The sequence below is a fragment of the Rhea pennata genome, chromosome 2, assembly GCF_028389875.1.
Source record: "Rhea pennata isolate bPtePen1 chromosome 2, bPtePen1.pri, whole genome shotgun sequence".
Lineage (NCBI taxonomy): Eukaryota > Metazoa > Chordata > Aves > Rheiformes > Rheidae > Rhea > Rhea pennata.
This window is the reverse complement of record NC_084664.1, coordinates 159,339,761-159,359,173: the sequence shown is the minus strand read 5'-3', so window position 1 is coordinate 159,359,173 and position 19,413 is coordinate 159,339,761. Positions and strand designations below refer to the sequence as shown.

Sequence of the window (19,413 nt, the reverse complement as noted above, 5' to 3'; positions counted from 1 at the left end):
GAAACGGAAACAATGTTTAAGTTCATTTATTGGAAAAGGTGCATAAAAAAATTCAGAGATCCTGTTGTGTTACCAGAATACCTGCAAGCTCCTCTAAGCAGCTGACTTAAACAGCTCCCCAAAATAAGCTGCTAAACTACTGCTGACCTGACATGCAACAGGAAAAAAGAGGCAGGATACTTGCTTGTTTGGAAACCAGCAGAAGCAGCTTGTACTGTACACTGAATTTGTCTGTATTGCAGGGTTTTGCTCCATTTCGGTCTTTCTTCCATTTGTATAATGCAGAAAACTAGAATTGGACTGAATTGTTCAACCTATTTCTAAATGACTGATTCTTTCAATCATCTTCTCTGTGCACTTGTAAGTTCCTTGCAAAATCCTGAATAAACATTCCTGCAGTAAGGTAGAAAAAGCTCCAGACAGCGTTGCTGGCCCTTTGATTGCTCTTTTAGGACAATTAGAAGCAAAACTGGCCTGGGCAGGCATTTTAATCAGCACTTTAGAGCTGGTGAACACAAAGTGCCTGAATCATTCTGAGACTTCCACTGCAGCAGCTCTGGCTTGGGCTCTCGGTCTTTGGCTTTCCTCCATCAAAGTATCTGATGCATCTTATCTGGAGAAGTCAGCATTATTGCTCTTCCTCTCCCCTCCGTCTCTGACTGCTGCACTTTCTCCCAGTGTACAGATGGAGAGGAAGAAAACTAACATTTTTGAGCAGTTCTAACAGCACAAAAAATAGTTGAATGACTAAGATTCCCTGAACTCTCCCACTACAGCTGAGCAGAACTTCCTTTGCTGGGCTTGAAGATCTGTTTTACCTCTCGCATGGGATTTATTTACTCCTCTGGGCATCTCTTGCCCTGAGTTGTCTGTGCAAAGCAACGTCTCCAAGAGGCACTTGTTCAAAGTCTTGAGCCAAGTTCTTGGCCACGGTGAATGGCGGAAGCCAGTGTGTCCACATCAGCTGGGGATCCCACCTCCAGCTTAAAAGCAAATATCTAGCAGAAAATTCTCCGTTCCTTGTGGTAACAATGAGCAGAAACACTATATCTTCCAATGCAGCTTGTTTTTTAAAATCAACCCAAACCTGAGTGAAGGGTGTAAACACTGCAGGAGTATTTATTTCCATTGGGAAAAAACATGCATTTATATGCGTTTTTCCAAATTAAACTTTCACAGTGGTGACTGAGGAGTTGTTTGCAGAAGACCCATGACTCCGGGCTCTGAATGTTTGGACGGGGCAATGAGTTGCCAGTGCTCAGATACAAACCTGACAGAGCAGCAAAAACAACTTACTGGATGTTAATATGAACAGAATAAATAACATTAAATGTTAATAGCATTTGGTATAGCATGGTATAGTAAATCCCATGCAAGAGGTAAAACTTCCAAGCTGCTTCTCAACACAATGTGTTAGCTTCATCCACCACCTTCCAGAATGGGGTAGAAAACATTTTCTCCTGTGGTAGGATAATCGCTTAGAGAATGCCCTGAAGATTAAATATACAGCACTTCCTCTGGGCTGTCCAACATGGATGGTGGCTTTTCCTTCTCCAGTGGCCATCGAGCATCCTAGAGTAGTGCTGGCACACAAGGATGCTTCCCGTGGTGGCCATGTGCAGGTAAATGGGCAGGAAAGCAGAAAGAGTGAAAAGAGCCTTGACTTATTAAAAAAGAAGTTATTGGCTTACTGAAATACCTAGAGAAAAACAGATACAGCTTTTAATTAAAAGGAGGTCGTTAGGTCTTTGTGTTGCTTTCCCTGACAGCCAGCTGTTCCTCTTGAAGCTATTTTTATATAATTTATATACTGCTGTTCGCATTAAACTCATTCCTTTCTGCTTTTCGGAAGCACTCCGTATCCTGCACCCGGACCTTCGGCACAGGGAGACACGGATTTCATCGAGATCCCTGGCTTCAGTGCAGCAAGGGGGAAGGGTGGTGCTGGGCGGGTGGGAAATAATTAATCTCTCAACGTGTACACAAACGTGCGTGCACACACAGTCTTAAATCGATCTTGAATGAATTGATTGCTTTTGAAGGAATGCGAAAGAAAATTAATCTGGATGAGTCAGGCTTAATTGCTTCTCTTTTGTCTGGATTTTCTGTTCTTACGTGAAGGTATTGGGAAGCAGTGCTCCGTGCTATTATTAGAAGCAAAGGTGGAGACCGAGGGCAAAGGGTTCATTTATAATTCTGGCAGCAGAGGATCAAATGTAAAGCAAAAAAGGCAAGCTGGGGAGCTGCTTGAAAATAAAGATTCATCTGCCTAGCTCACTGAGTTCATGCCGGTCTGGGGAGCTAGCAGTTCTTACAGCTCCAAGCCTCCCTGGCAGGAGCAACCAGGAAAAAAAGAAAAGAAAATTTTATTTTTTAGCGAAAGAAGTTACCTTGCAGAGAGACTTGAAAACGTAAACTGGTATGGTTTTGGAAAACCATAGCTGCAGCACGAGTGCCGCAGGGTTTGTGTCCTCCCTCTGCTGAGCCTCTTGCACCCAGGACTTGCTGGTGCGCTTCAGCAGCTGTGGTCAAGGAGGGGTTTTTCACCCGGGGCAACTCATCTTTGTTGAACCAACATCTGGCCTTTCAACTTTAACTTTTAACAAGTTTTTTTAACAAGCATCGCAGCAACATGCATTGTTTGGTTGGTTTTCTTCTAAGGCAACAAAACGAAAATAAGTTTAAAAAAATCACTTTGGTGCCAAATGTTTTCTCTCTGAAAGTTCCTGAGGCATAGAAAGAGAGTGTCTTTTCTTGAAGAGGGCATATTACTAATGTAAATCCAGTGCTGTCGGCAGAGGAATAATATGCTGTATGTCAGAAGGCGAGCGACTGCGGAAGAGCTGGAGTGATAGAAATGCCTGCCCCGTGGGTGCGTGAGATTGTGGGGATAGGTATTCACACGGAGCACGCTCTCTTACATGTGCCCAGGGCTTTTTCTTATCTCTGAACATGAACCTGTAGTGAAATAGAAATGTTGCCGTATTAATAGTGCATCAGAGATAACCCTCGTCTGAAAAAATACAGTAATACTGCACGACTGGGAACCTTTCAGAGCGAGGAATTGGACTAGCAATTTCCTAGTGTGTTAGTAATGAAACATTCTGGTTCTGTGTAAGCAAATGTGCAAGGTTAGTGGACACATTACTCCAGCTGTCATTGTCCCAGCAGTAACCAATTTAAAGGCTTTATATTTTCTACTGTCTCAGTAAGGGAGAGAAACCCAGGAAAAGTATAAAGTTAAAAATAGAAATCCCAGAATGAATTAAAGCGGAAAGTGTGAACAAGCTTGTAGTACTGCTGTATAATTTTAAAATCCCAATTTCCCTTCTTATCTGAACCTTAATATATGTATTACATTGCAAATTCTGGCAGTGTCTGTCCTGCTCCAAAAGGTCACCTCCAAACAGGAGGATTTATTTGTGGCCATTACATGTGACGTGGGCCTCTAGCACTGGATATGTAGAGCCGTGGGTAGTATTGGTGATTCCTGTTCATAGTTTCTTTCCTGTAATGGTGCTGATCTGCAGGAGAAACACGAGAAAGAAGGACAACTTTATCAGAGCCAGCCTGTGGCTTGGCCTGCAAGGGAGAGAGAAAGCAGTTGTCTGGTCTTCCACTTCTGGGCCAGAGCCAGGGCAGATAGTGCCACTGAAGGTGCTGACCCCTTCAGAGCTCATTGGAGAGGATCCCAACACCAGCCAGGAGAATTTGACTCTTAAAAAAGACATCTTCTGGTGCATGTGTGTAGGAGATCGTAATCGTTTTTTTCAACAGCTCTTCCAACTGCTGTGGACAGACAACAGGCCTTCATGGGACATCTGAAGTTTAAAGTAGTTTCCCTGCAGTACTACTTTGCCCAAAGGCTTGGGGTCTTAGGGAATCGCACATGTGCGGCCAATGTGTATTGCAAGAGGAAGGTTCAATGCTCCGTGGGACTCGGTTGTCTCTCCTAACGTTAACTGTTGTGTACTCCTGTGGTTCAGGTTGCTTTTTGTTATTAGGCTTCCTAACAACCAAAGTTAATACAGTTTCTAGAACCAATATAACGTGGGATTGTTTTCTTGACTTACAGATATCCTTGTCAATGGAAAGCTTTGCGACTGTGATATTGTGGTAGACTGCAAAGTTGGGGACCCCATCCCGTTGGAGGTGAAGCTGACCAACTGGAGCAAACACAGCGTGGGCCCTTTTGCTCTCACAGTGACGCCCTACCAGGATTACCAAAATGGGGTGCACAACTATGACCTGCAAGATGCTATCACTTTTGTGGGATCCAACACGTTTTACATTGATTCGGTGAGTCTTTCTGTTGGACAGGCCACGTTTCAGATGGTGTGCATTGTGGTAAAAGCCACATACCCAAGTAGATTGCCAGTGTCTTGCTTTACGTTACCCAGTTTTTCTAAGGAGTGACACCGACAGCCTTGGAGAAGGAGTTCTTTCATTTCGTCATGCAAATTTCCTTGTGCTACCCTGGCAAAGTGCTTTAATCATAACTTAATCATAAACTTAATTATAACCATCCTGAAAAGTAGTTCAGCTTTATTCCACAAGAATTCTAGGGCTTTTGTTAAAAAACCTTCTTAAAAGTTACAAGAGACCCTTTGCAGAAAGGGGTTTCAGTATTCAATCGTGCATTTTAAGGCAGGTTAATTTTCAGAAAAGTACGACAATTATGGCAGCTACCGCTGAAGATGTTTCTGGGTTTGCGGATATAGAATCATCTCCCTGAGATGGTCTAAGATTGTAATTTCTTATGACATAAACCACTAGTAAGTTATCTGAGAGAGTAACTTTTGGTCACTCCAGATCTGACTAGATGTGGATGGGTAACCTAGATAAAATGTTTAATACCATATTGCCAGTCCCTTGGGCCATTCAGTGCAGCCTGCGGTAATAGATTTTAAGTAACTTTTTCTTTCTAGCCATGAGAAATATTCCCTAGGCTGAGCAAAGGAACTCAACAAATCAGTTTTAGTCAGATCCTGAGGAAATGTGAAAAGAAAATGCTAAACATTAATGACCAATATGGTGAGCTGGTTCATTTACTTGTCACTTAGCATACTCTTATAAAACTATATAGAAAAATAAAAAGATAAAAAACATATTTGAAGGAGGCCAGAAAGTGTTCTTTTATAGCAGAACTGAGTTTGCTCACAAATACCTCTTCAGAAATTGCAAGTCTAGGAGATTTTTGCTGCTAAGGGAAAATACTGAAGATTCTTCCCGGATAAAACTACACTGTCTTACATCATTCCCCAAAGAGCGAAGATTAAAAAAAAAAAAAAAAGCCCAGAGGAATGAAAAACATAGGGAAAATATTGCAGAGTGGAAAAAGCAGTATTTCTGGTTCTTATAAAATAAACATGAAGAAGAGGGTGAGTGTGTGGGATAGTGCTTAGGACCTTTGCTTAGGTCAGCTCTTCAGTTAGCTAATAAAATATACCTGTCAAAACTGAATATTTAAGTGAACCTTAGTAAGAAAGAAACTAAAGGCTAACCACAGGGATAGTCACTGTGCATATTTTTCAGTTATGTGTCATGGGAAGAAAATATTTTAAGCAGCTAATGAGCTTGGAATACACTATCAACGTGAATTTTAATGGGTGCTAACCATATTCTTGGCTGAATAAGAGACATAGATATGTCAACAGAAATAATCGAGGGATGATTTTCTTTGACTCACTTTCTGACAATGTGGATTTTTTAATCAGAATTGCAGTGTTTAGATGCCCAGCTGCCAAAGGGGCTGACCCTGAAGGCTAACGAGGGAAAAGGAAGATGCCAGCGTGATGAGGTTCTACCTTCTGATTGAGTCTCCGATGGGGCAAGAAGTCAGGAGGTCACATCTCTTATGCCTCCCAGGCAGCCTTCTCATACATTATGGGCCCCACATTTGCCCCCATGTTCAGAATTGTGACATTTCTTCTATAAACACAGTCCTTGATAAGTTAAAAATAGAGCTGTTTTCTGCTATTTTGAATGAAGCAAATGTTGACTCTTAGGCAAGAAGTGTTATATTTCATGGTATATAGTGTTGATACTTGTCCTCCAGAGGCTCCCCCAGAAAATGCTTACTCATATTTCTTTGAGGCATAAAGCACTGATGATGGAAGAAAATTCTTCAAACAGTGTATTTAATGTTGTCAGAGGCCCTTTCATCCCCTGTAATAACTAATTCAGTAATGGAAAAAAGATTTCAGGAAGCAGCACCTGGTTTGGGGACAAGAAGAAAGTCCTGGTTTGTGCATTTGATGCTTCAGGGAATGATGAACATACTCAGAATTGTGCTAATGCTCCGAGTTTGGCAGAAACTCAGACAGACACTAGTTGAGAAGCTGAAGAAGCTCATGATTGGGTGAGATGCAAGAGACTGATAGTTTCTCTTTTTATAAATAGGAGCTGAAACACTGGACCAAATTCCCTGCTGGTCTAACTCAGTGCTGCTCTGTTGAACGTGTGCCCATTATTTTTATGAACTAAAATGATGGACACAGGATTATTTTGCTTGATTAACAGATCTGGCTGGAGATGTTCTCATCTCCTAGCTGTTTGTTTGCAGGGAGTTGTCCCTCTCTTTCCCAGCAGATCCAGCAGAAGAGATGGTGCAAGCCTTCATTTAAGTGCAGAGCTGGCCAGGTTAGCTGAAACTACCTTCGTCAGCAGCTTGAGCTAATTGGCCTGACTTTACAGTGACACTAGCAAGGAGGTGGTGACATGATTTATTGCTCTGCTGAGCTGGGTGGGAGGGAGGATGGAGAACCAGTATAGGGTCTGCCATACAGTGTATGGGCAAGAACAGCTGGGAGCATCAGGTGTGACAGCACAAGTTAGAGAAGATCCTTCGCAAGCCCTGAAAATTTGGTCTGTCATCACACTAATATAGAAGCTGAAGCATTACCGGTCTGAATTGAATGTGGTCTTCGGGTGGAGGAGCGACTCTTTCCTAAACATTAATTTCTGGTTAATCCAGATGTCTAATTGTTCAGCAAATCAAAATTATTCTTGTTTTCAAACTAAAAAGTTTCAAATCGGTTTCCACACCTATCTGGAAGGCAGGGAATATATACAGTATTTTTCAGTATGCACACACTGCTTTACAGTATGAACAGAAGTTATTTCAAGAGTAAAAAATACAGGATTTTGAATTTCTCTTTGTTGTGGCTTGGTGTCCATATTAGTTGATGTCTAGGTTAGTTGATGCGTCTTGGAGGTAAAACAATGAGTACTTTTTCACCTTTTTGTGCTCTTCAGTATTATGTGGCAGTCTGGGTTTGCATCACAAAATTTCTGCTGGGATACAGCTTCCTCAAAAAAAGTAAACTTTTACTGAAAATTTTAAAGGATATCAAGATATTTCCATGCCCTTTAGATAATGCAAAATCTTTATTCTAAGTATAATTTTTAATTTGGTTAACTTTATCTTGCTGTGTTTTCATTTAACTGAAAAGGTGGTTTTATCAGTTATTTAGATTGTAGACTCTTTTTTCGTTGTAGGGTTTTGAAACATGAGATAGGATGGTAGACCCTCACCTATTCAAATACCTTTGTATTTATTAATTTTTTCTCTGACTTTACAACCTTAGGTTTAGCTTTAGATACATTATTATAGATTCTTAGTTCGCAGCAATGTTTTGTCGTGAATAATTAGTTGATCAAGCAGAGTTGATTCTTGCCAAATTAAAAGCAAAAAATGCAGATTCCTGTAACTACCAGCAATTAATCTTTCCTTGTGGTTCCCACTTTTACTATTACTGTTTGAAAGCAGGGTGTTTCCTGGGTATGGGATCACTGAGTAGCTCAAGTGATTTGTAGTGCAAAATGAGGAAAAATTCATTAATAGCCATTTTGAATCAGCCCACAAGCTATGATGAATATTTGCTCACTTCTGGCAGGTCCCCTGTGGCCCTTCTGGAACAAATGACTTTTCTTGGCACTGTTTTACTCAGACTGTAAAGTCTTTGGGGCAGCGTACAGTAGCTGGCACTAGCCCTGGTCTCCAACTGGGCTCCCTAAGTACTACAGCAGTAAAAATAAGGAGTAATTAGCTCTTAGCAATCACAGTCCCACGCAGTAGCCTGAATATGGGAAGGATTAGGATGGAGGTAGAAGATTTTTCTTCTGTCTCTGAGGAACAGAGGGGGAATGTGGGCAATGTGTTATTGATTCTCCAGTCATGTTTTCCTGGGCCAGCAGCTTCTTGTCTTTGGTCTCCATGCAAAAGATTCAGCAGAAGACTTTTAGTAAAATCTGTTCAGACTTTGTGACTTGATTCAGCAAGCATGCTGACTCGACAGCATCGCAGATTGGCACAGCTTCCAAGCGTGTGTCTAGGCTGCGATCCCACAGGGATCGCTACCGGATCTGTGTGCTGCTGGATCGGTTGGCAGTACAGATTTGGTCTGGAGCAGACACGAGTACATGATCTTCATGTTTCTGTCAGGTGTGCTGGATCATGCCTGGCAGTCTTTGTGCGAGGTGGGGTACGTGTGACCTGTCAAGCAAGTGAATGGAGAAGGGGAAGAAAACAAGAGGAAAAACTGTTTGATAGTCCTAGTGAGCTGTTGTGTGTGTCTAGACCCAATCCCAGAGGGCAAGAACTTGTAGCTGATGAGGAAGGGAGATGCCAAGGACAGGGATCAGGAGAGCAGCTGTGATGGCTCCAACCGCTCATGATGCTGCTGTAAGTTTGCTGTGGGTCAGCAAGGGTGCTCAGCATCAAAGCCATAGGGAGCCTGAGCTCTGCCAGCTCTGATGATGTTAGTGCTTGTGAGCAGCCAAACTCCTGTGCAGGAGCAGCAATTTAGGCAGGGTCAGCGAAGAAGCCTGATATCTGAGTGGAGTGTGCGGGGTGCATGCCTGCTGTCTAAAGTTCAGTGCTGTAACCTCTCATGTTTTAGCTGATGCTCATGTATGATCAGCAAGTATTTGTTGAAGAAGAGACCTCAGTCCAGTCCGCCTTCTCTTTACTTCATGAGTTCCTGTTTCGAATAAGAAATGGTTTCACTGGGTGTTTCTTACTGCCCTGTCGGTGTATGATGAAGTGATAAGCCCTGGGAGTGGTTTATCAGGCGTTAGGTGGGAGGGGGTGGAGCAAGATAGACGGTTAAAAGTGTGGGGGGCTAAGCCCAGTTAGCAGGGTTGTTCAGTGTGGTGTGACAGGGCTTAGCTATGAAGTGTGAAGAAGCTTAAAGGAAAAGTGGAAATGCAACGTGAGGTCTGCTCAGCAATTCCACGCTGTCCCTTTGGCAAAGTACTTGGACCCACCAATGGAAGTCCAAAAAAATTAGAACAGAAGAAAAATGAACAACTCATTCCCTTCGCATCTGACAGTTACAGAAAACCTTCCTCACTGGAGGCAGTGGCAATCCAGGCAGTTTTCATCTCTTTGGTGTGTTCTTGACGTGCCCCACATTCAAAGAAGTTCCGCTCCTGGAAACCTTTCCAAGTGTTTTTCCTCTCCCACTCCTCCCCATGATTTAGTCATCATCCTTGTTCACGTCTTCCTAGGCAATGACAAGGTATCCTTCAGCAACGGGCACCCGTAAACATTTCCCCAGTGAATCCCCAGTTGTTGGTGTCCCAGTTTAAAATGAGACCGTGTGGAGAGCAGGGATCCTTCCAGTCCTTGACCACATTTGTAGCCCCATTTTGGAGCCTTTGCCTTGTCTCTTCACTGTTCCAGGAGTAATGAAGCATCGATTTCCTTGCAAAGATTTTTCTCCTGTATTCAGTCAAGTCCAGTACACGTGGGCAGCTCAACACTTGTGGATGCAACACTAGAGTTTCCATTGCAGTTGGATTTGGGTCTGGACCTAGCTGACCAGCCATGCTGTCATTTGGCATTAGCCTAAGACACTAACATTGTGGACTTAGAAGTGTTTGGAGATGAGATATCTTGGCAGCAAGAAAAGAAAGGCCCATTACTGATGAGTATCTAAGTAAAAAAGAAAATATAGGGGCAGAGGCCTGACTGTGAGGGAGGGGTTGACACCCTGTTAAGATATGTTAAGATACATGTTAGGATAATGGACTCAGGGTCCTGGGAGCAGAAGGGGATTGGTAAGATGGTCTTGGTTGAGGGAAGGCCAATACAGAAGAGCATCTGGTGCTCTTATTGGGTCTGTTCTGCTGGACCAAACTTGCCTCTTCACTATTTTTTTGAATAAATTAAGTCCAATGGAATTTGTGCTGATTCAGCTTTTTAAAACTCAATTCTAGGCATTCTGAAACTGGATTTGACATCTTGTGGAGGCAGTGTATTAATTGAAACACTGGCACATGCTGAATAGCAATGGGATTATTAAAGTTAAGAAGTAAAATGTCTTGCTGAAACGATGGATCAAGATATATTATTTGTTGTAAAGATATGGATTGCAAATAGTTTGGGGATGAAAAGAGATATATAAATGTGGAAAAAACTGCTGAATCTGTATTTAATTAGGACAAGTTAATTCAAGAGGGCTACTTTTAGTGAGGTGTTCCCCACCAAACTTAATTAGTCCCACCGTAGAGAATGTTAAAAATTACTGGTTAGAATTCATAGTCAGATTGTGTCTGAATAATAACTGGGGATGAATTTAGTTATTGCTAGGTAGCTAAATGGTGTTTAAGCATGTGTTTAACAAGAGTTCAAAGCCATGATTTAGACCTTTAATATGGAAGTTGATAAATGTAGTCTAAGGGAAAATGTTCCTAGATATTCAGGAAAGCTGGGGTTATTTCTGCCACAAACCAAATCTGTTCTGAAATCAATGACTCCTGAAGATCTGCGTTCTGGTTTGAGCTGTGCCACAGCTTTACTGCAGGAGAGAATAACAGAATTTAATTTTCAGTGCTCCAGTTTTACCATTGTTAGAATAGGGGCAAAGTATTTTCCGCTTCTTAGGGGAGGGCAATATTGAAAAGTTTAACGTATGAATATTTCCAGAGTATTTTTTGGATCATTTGAAGGAGCTACTCTGTTGAAAAGTGCAATTATTTTGTGTTGTTGCTTGTTTGGTTTTACTGATTTTCACCTTCTCCTTCCCAGGTGAAGCCAACCAAAGACTCTGTGTACTTCGGAGCACTTCTCTTTCTCTACACAGGGGATTTCTATCTGAATATCAAATTTCATGAAGATAACTGCAGCAAGGAGCTCCCTCTCTCCTGGTTCTGCCTTCCAAGCGTCCACATTCGTGCGATGGAGCCTGTGATCCAAACTAAGCTGTAGATGTACTATGTGCTATTTGATTAACCACAGTGCACAGAAATACTTGGCACAGTCTCTACTCGACCCCAGCTTCTTTCTGTCCAGCCCCCGGCCACGGTCCCTGCTTTGGAGGAACAGCTGAACACTTTCTGAATTGGCTGGTAGTCATTTGGGCAGCTGCTTTAGCTAATTTCAGAGAGAGAAAGACAGATTATAAGTATGCTGGAGTTCTCCTCTGTTTCCAAAAAGCCTTTGAAATAGCTAATACATGCATTATGCTTTCATACACCCCATTGATATCAGTAGATTTGAGGGCTTGAGGGCTGAATTTAACCATGTATTTGAAGGTATCAATTCCAATTTGAATAATCCGTCTTTATCATTTCAAAAAGAGTTGCGTATCTGTATTAAACGCCTTCTGGCACACAATGAACCCGTGGTATGTACCCTTGTGGTGTAGTTCTCTGTTGGGCTTGTTCTTGTTCCACTTGTTTGTTGAGTATTTGGTGTTTTCAGTGGTAAACAGTGGTAGTGATGCCTTTTCCTGTGTTGCTTAGTGAAAGTAAGAATAGCAAATATGCCTCCAGGTGTTCTCTTCCTCCCCTGAGCTCAGTGCCTCTGCTCCTAGTGGAGTCACTGCCTTTTGTTTGGTAGATCTATGAACATGAAAAGAAGGATGGCAAAGAAGAGCTAAATTTTTGTCCTTGAGAAAGGAAACAAGCCAACCGTTGGGTTGCCGAGGGCTAGCCAATGATTTCAGTCTATGGGCTTGTGTTTCAAACAGTCACAGGCACCAGAAACATTTACAGACCCTTAAAGTGCCACCAAAATTAATCAGCTGGCATTATTATCATTTTGTGGGAGTTTTTGCAAACTCTTCTGATCAGGTTTTTCATGCTAATAGGCTGAGCTTGATTATGTGGAGTGTTTTTTTTAGTAGAATGATTAAGTTTAATTATTAGGTAATTAAGGCTGTAGAATTCCTGACCATAACGGTAGTTGCTGAATGTACTGAAAATTTAACTGGTTGTTTTTCCAAATAATGATTTTGCATAAAGAAACTCAGATTTACTCCATGCAAAGCAGGGAGATATTTCATCTGTATGATTTATATGTTGTTTCATGGGCCATAGGTTTCAAACACGGCTCAATCTTTTCTTAGATTTACAGCCTGCAGCTGTTAAAGCTGGTGGTAGGATACTTACTGAGGTTGAATACACAAAGATGTGATGGGACACTCAGGTTAGTTCTCTCTGTCCTAAACTTATATGCACAACCCTTTTGGCTTAGGCTTCATCCGAGTGTGGGTACACTATTTCACGACTGTACTGGTGTTTCTGCTGACACCATGGAGCTGTAGGCTGGAGAGCTATTTACTCTGTGTCTCTGCACCATGCTCAGTTCTGCTTGTAGATCTAACTGGTGTATTTTCTGTAGGAACATGACAGTGGTCAAAACTCGATTGATTGCATGTTTGCAAAGGACTGTAATGTATTGATCCTAAATATTTTCTTAATTTGAGGGAACTAGCTATGGTGTGATAGTTATGTTTCTAGTGTGTTCAGGGTATTATCTGTCAATCTGTATTGTGGCAATTTCATCAGTGTTTGCTCTTGAGCTGCGACTCTGTGCAAGGCTTTGAATTCCAGAGTAGAAGTCTTCAGGCTTAATGTGATGGAAATCTGAGGCTAAATGAACACTTACTTGCAATGATGTGCTATTCTGTGAGCTGCCAGTGAGCAGTGTCCAGTAACAAAACTGTCCTCTAGGCTTGCTGAGTGGCTCTGGGCCAGAGACAGCAGTGGGAAGAGGGTCCAAGCAGCAGAGCTGGGCACATCCTGGCTGTGAGGCTGAGTCTCTGCCACGAAATACTAAATAGTATATACACATAAAATAAGATCCTAGGAGAGCAAGAATTAAACCAGTTACTCTTCTCCATAAAAACTTGCTTTTGCCATGTGTCTCTATACTATGTTACACAACACTGTTGCAGCAAAATCCAAATTGTGCTTTATTCAGTATTCCCAGCAGGTAGTCTGCAGATGCTAGGAGTACAGCTAAGGCTTTATAAGGGCCACACTGCATTTGAGGCAAAAATATTGTGAAGCAGATGTCGTTGCAGTCAGGATGCTTCAGCTTACCCAGCAAAAGGAGCTTCTCATAGTTTGCTTTTGAGAGTGGTACTTGAGAGCAGAGGCTATCGTTCAGTGAAGCCTGTTCCGAGGTAGAGCACTCATGTGCCCTTACTTAAAAAGGGGCCTGATCCGCAGCCAATTAAAGCTATTGAATGGGAACAGGTTTTATTATAACAAAATAGAGCTGCATATTTCCTAGGTTTCCAATATGCCATTATAAATCTGCAAAATGTGCTCATAAATATAAGCGTTTGTGTGTGAGCTGACCCTTAATGGTCTGTCTGTTCTTTATAAAGTATACTGCTCTGTCCCTTGTCAACTCTGATGGTTAGTTGCTTTTGGCATTTATGATCTTTCCCAGTTTTCTTACACTTCTGCTTGTCTTGGTGAGAGAGATGAAACGCAGGAAATTTTTCCATCTGGGGATCAGTTGTGACTTCTCCAGAAGGAGAATGTTAAAGTGTCAGTGTAATTTGGAGAAGGGTGAGGGGAAGGTACTTTAAAATGAGAATACTGCATGGCTTTTTGTTTTCTTTTTAATGGAAGCTTTCACTGGAATTGCTGTCAGGATTGGTACTTGCAGTGGCTTGAATAAAGGATGAAACTTTCCTGATCTGCTCTCCCTTTTTGGAACTGAAAGCTTGTTTTTATTTCTCTGAACCACCCAGCTATTATTTTGAACATGATGAGCCAATCTCTTCATTGTTACACAGCTGTAAATCTGATACGATCCCACTTGGTTGAATTAAATCATTCCTAATTTAAATCATCATTGCTGTGAGCAGAAGTTGGTCCAATATATGTATGTGTTGGAGAAGCATAAACCATGTAAATTTAATTATCTGAATAAATGAGTATCTTGTGTTATGTACACCTTGCCTATCTCTTCTGTCTGTAATTCTTAATAGAGTTCATGTGTGCTTTTATTGTTAATAATACTGTAGCCCATGGAGCTGTCTTCTGTCTCTGAAAGAGAATGTATGTGACTTCAGAACCGAAATTTCAGCTTCATTCAGACTTTATCATCTTTCTGGATGAAGCTGATGAAGGGTACAAGCTTCACACTGCAACTCTTGTGTCCATTTCTGTCAAGCAGGTACAAGGTGAGTGGAGGCAGCGTGAGCCACCCAATGCTACCTGGCCAACCCATCTTAACTGTGAGCTGAGGGGGAGAACGATGCCAACTCCCCAAGGTGTTAAGCATGTCCTGCAGTGCTCTAGGATTATAATTCAGCTCTTTAGCACAGGTAGGATTTGGAGGCTTTTCTGACTTTCACCTTCTGGGTAAAAAAAAAATATTTCAAACTGCATTTTAGTTGTTAAACTGGAGTTTAGCTCTCACGTCCTCTTTAAGAAACATCTCAAGATGTTTCAGTTGAATAAGGCCTTACCTATTTAATAACCATCCGATGTTGCATGTTGGAGTGATATTTAGGCTAGTACATTCATGATGCATCAGTTTCATGACACCAGTAGAACTTGTGCTGTATGTAGATGGCATGTCATCAAATATATATTGATTACCTTTTGTCCCTATGTTCTTGATTCAGCAAGATATTTAAGTGTGTGTCCAATTTAAAACACGTGAGTGGATCCACAGATTGTAGCCAATTCAGAGTTGCACAGCTGTGTAGGGAAGCTGCTAAACCAGTGCCTTGATGCACAAAATCTGTACATTTGAAATTAAGACCCCCATCCCATTACCAGTTGCATGAGCCATCTAATTCTTGGATCACCAGTGGCTCCTAGGAATGATGGTAAAATGAGAAGAGGTCTCATCAGAATCAGGCGCTGTCATTGTAGCACTTGAGGGACATATATACAACGAGTCTGGGAGTGCAGAAGATGCTTCCAGGACAGCATGTACTCAGTGTGAACCTATACAAACCATGATAAGGAACCTTGAGGGTATAAGTCGTATGAATAGATCTGCTTGGGAAATGGCATTATACCAAAAGGCTATGCCTGGAGCTGTGTACTAGGAAAGACAGTGCTCCTCCACCTCCTGCTTGCAGCTCCTCTTCCAAGTGTTCCTCTTCCAGGCCAGGCCTGGGCTGTGCTGAACCTCCACTCTGCCTCCCCAGCTCCACATGCATAGGAAATCTCCCTGGTAACTACCCAAAAACTACTCACCATCCCCTGGTGGAAATTACGTGGCCTGACTGTTAACAGTGAGGAAACACAGCATAATTTTTTTGGAGTGGTAGATCCTCAAAGAGAAGAATTTATTAAGGTCCCATGTACTCTTCATACCACAGCTGAGGAAGGGCTAATTACAGCCCCTTTTCACCGTGTCTTCAATTTGAACAAAACATCATAGATGTTGCCGTAAGGAAATCAGGCCAAGTATTTCAATGGTTTAGCAATTAATATCTTGTTAATGGATGTGAGGATGCTGTCATCGATCAGTGTCCAAAACATGGCCCTTATGTTACGCAGAGACTGCTCATTTTCTTACAGAATGGTCCAGGCCTATGGCTGAAGTGATGCCATGATAATCATGGTTCAGTGTACGTGTCTTCTTACCACCTCTACTGCCACCTCCCACTGTCCCAGAGCAGAGATGCCAAGATATAGCCCACTTAAATAAAGCACTTCATTTTAGGAGCTAGGCGGGATCCTTAGTTGCCTGAGGCTGTGTGGAGACAGCAAGAATTAAGCACCTCCATGGACCAAGCTATGATCCGAACTATTCTCTACAGGAACCTGCTTTGAATATATAAGTTAATAATTTGGGATGTAGCTTCATGTTGCTTTTCTGTCCGATGAGTGGTTATAGACCCTAGTTAAGGGTTTTCCACTCTCTTCCTTACGTCAACAGGCATCATCCCCCCAGCCCTTTGCCAGATCAGCTGCCCTGATTCGCCCATCTGGGTGGCCGTGCCAGACTGAAGCTGGGAACAAACTGGTTTGCAAAGGGAAAAGAAGTGGAGGAGTGTTTTCCTGGCCAAGCACGTGCATGGTGGGTATGGCATGGGGCTACAACCAGACACGCCCAAACTTAAATGAGATGAATCAAGGCCAAACGGCTTACGTAACTGCATTAAAAATAGGTTCCCCTGTATATCAAAATTTCATTTATAAATTGTTTATAAAGCATTCATAAATGTTAGATGCTGTAAGCACGTTATACACACGAATACTTCATGTTCCAACATTATCGATGGCTGCAGCAGATATTATAGATGGTTAAGTCACAGCGCTGGAGACCAACGGTTCAATAGCAATATGCAATAAATGATTCATCAATCACTTAAACATGTATTAAGCATTTATATGTTCTTTATAAATGGAACCTTAATACGAAGTGTGACCTTAAGATGTGTGAAACAGGCAGCTTTTCGCCTTTCGTCTTTCTTTTCTCCTAAAAAAGATTTTTAAAACTTTCCCAAAATACTTCTTTAATAATGATTGTACGTTCCTCCACCTCTGGCTTGAAAGAGGCCACAGGCTCCTGAGAATTAAATAAAGATTAATGAATGAAGCCAGTGCAGCATGTGGGTGGGTTCCTCTCCACTAGCAAATATGTTTTGTGTCAGTATGGGGGACTGGGTGCTGGGGAGGCAGAAGGATGTAACCTTGCCAGCTTTTGGCCTTGCTCAGGTAGATGTCTGCAGATCCTAGAAGGAAGCACAGAAGCACGGAGGTAATGGTAAGTGTCACTGCAAAACCTAGAACAAAAGAGTTGTGAAAATGAGATTTGAGCAGGGTAACTGAATTCATGAACGTAAGTAAGTCCTGCAGCCAACTCTGTAGATGTTTTCTTCTGAAGAAGATGCCACGAGAGAAGATGGCACCATTGGAGACCCTGGACACAAGGGGGCAAGGGAAGGAGGTTTCTGGCTCCCAGCTACCGTGTCTGTGATATAAACAGAAATCTGGAGGAAGATGTAAAGTTTACCCATCCCTTCCTAGCTCTCCCATGCAGAGCTGAGCCATGTGAGGCAGCAGTGAAGGAAACTAGAGAGAGCACAAAAACTGTTGTTGCTGTTAATGGAGGAGATGATACAAGTTGTTCCTGTCTTCCTACACTTCACCGAAATGCTGGCCAGGGCTGTGTCTTTACAAGCATCTTCAGAAGAGTGTTGTAGGACTCTGGCCCTGGACAACTGTATTCCAAATTATGTCTAAATATTAGCCTCTTCCAAGTGGCATCTGCCAGAAGCCCTGCAGTTACTGGTTAGTGAGCATTTTAGTTTAGCAATGAGAGTAAGCACCCCCCCCAAAAAGACAAAATATGTGTAAATGCTTTGGAACATTATTTTCAATACAAATATTGGATAAATTTGCTAATTTTTGCCCTTTCCACAGCTCTCCAAATGTTTCTGCTGTTGAGTTCAATATAAAACCACTTCTGCTGAAGTGAGCGGTCAGCCTGTACTGAGGACTTGGGGGTCACATAGGCTCTGTGGGGAGAAACGACTGAAGGGACCAGTGATGTTGTTAACACAGTGCTCTTCATTTAAACCAGCTGGAAGTGGAGAGGAGCCATGTGATAAGCTGTCACCACTTACAAGGTAATCAAGTCATGCTCCCAAAGGGCCTGTTTTGTGCCACTGGCTACAAAGAGAAGCCACCCTGACTAGCTGTGATAGAGATGTCTACTCACCAGACCACTGCATTCAGGTGAGATAAATCCCAGTGAAAAGCTGACTCTTTGCCTGCTCCCTAGCCCGGGCCATGCTACATCCTACCTCATTCTTCTCATTTAATATGTGAAGTGACTGGTGAAGGTGCAGAGCAAACCAGCCAGAACTGTTCTCAGCCTTCATATTTTTTTCAAGTACTTGCACTCCCATGCCTAACCAAATTTTTGAATGGGGGAAGCCCCAGGATAAACAGTAAACTAGCAGCCATCCGTCTGACATAACTGTCAGGCATTGAGTCACTCGCCCTCTCACTTTCAATGAAAAATCTTTAGGAAGAAAAGGACCTACCATTTCTTGAGGGCCATCAAGTTGTTCTGTGGCAGCAGAGATGATTGATAGCAAAGCTGGCTCTCCTGTAACTCTCTTCTGCTTGGAGGCTTTGAGTGATAAGGTGCAGATACCTACTGACGTCACCCACTGGTGTCTTCCCTCTCTCACGGCCTTTCAGAGGATATGTGATGAGCCCATGATTTGTCTCTGACTATGAGTCATCTCTGTTTTCATAAACCAGAGGGACTTCCACTTCATAAACCTGGCAGGAAGTTCATGTTTTTGACAACCCTTTCCACCCACAATGCTTTGTCCCATCAAACAGGGACAAAACTACCCAATGTATTTAAAAGTTGTAAGAGGATCCAAAGAGGGCACAAGCAGCATAAGCACAGAGACCTCATCTCTTTGGAAGAAGTAGCAATTCCTTTAGGGCGAACAATAGTGAGCTGGGAGCTGGGATTTTTGGGAGCCCCCCATCCCTCCGGATTGCAATGCTTATGCTATTGCAAGCACCTAAGATTGTGGGCAGAGACCTTGCCACGGTAATGCCAGCCTGAATCCTCCCTAAGAGGACATTTGCTACAGACCACTCCACAGCCACAGAAGAGTAAAATCCAGCTTTTTCCCTCTCCATCCAGGATGCAGGTCAGTGGGCTCCGAGTTAATCTCCTCAACACTACTGTACTACAAATAACAGGAATGCTGCTCATTCCTAGTATTTTTCCTTCTCAACCAGGTGCACAGTGACCTTACTAGGGAGCAGGGCATCATGCAGCATGTCAGCTAGGAGCCATGTGATGAGGAAATATTGGTCTCCTGGGAGCAGCTGGACCAGAGATGTGAATGGTCTGGGGGAAGGGGGAGGTGTGCTGCAGCATTTATCTCGGCTTTGTGCAAATCTGCTCTGATGAGACCCCGGCTGAGAGGTGTTGTGCTGTTACTGAATACCGCTGTCATATTTTCCCTTTTCCCAGCTCCTCTTGCTGCGCTGTAGATAACGCTGCAGTGTTTTGGCAGCTGGGAGGTAATGGTCTATCTGTTTGCACATACAGTATGTTAATGGAAATGTGCCACCCATCATCATTACTGGGTTTTAACTTGCCTCTGCTCAGTGCATCGTTGACATCAGCTGGTTTCTCTGATGGCAACACAAAGAAGAGCG

At 42.6% G+C, this 19,413-nt stretch overlaps 1 protein-coding gene across 3 annotated transcripts in view; it reads left to right on the top strand.

Annotated features, from left to right (window-relative positions):
• The window catches only part of TRAPPC9 (trafficking protein particle complex subunit 9), a 454,651-nt gene extending 440,451 nt beyond the window's left edge, over positions 1 to 14,200 (top strand). For all 3 annotated transcript variants that reach the window (XM_062570665.1, XM_062570666.1, XM_062570664.1), the window contains 2 exons: positions 4,076 to 4,299; positions 11,036 to 14,200. In XM_062570665.1, the coding sequence (XP_062426649.1) occupies positions 4,076 to 4,299; positions 11,036 to 11,215 (404 nt within the window). In that variant the 3' untranslated portion in view covers positions 11,216 to 14,200. The remainder of the gene's footprint in view (positions 1 to 4,075; positions 4,300 to 11,035) is intronic.
• The last annotated feature ends 5,213 nt before the right edge of the window (positions 14,201 to 19,413 follow it).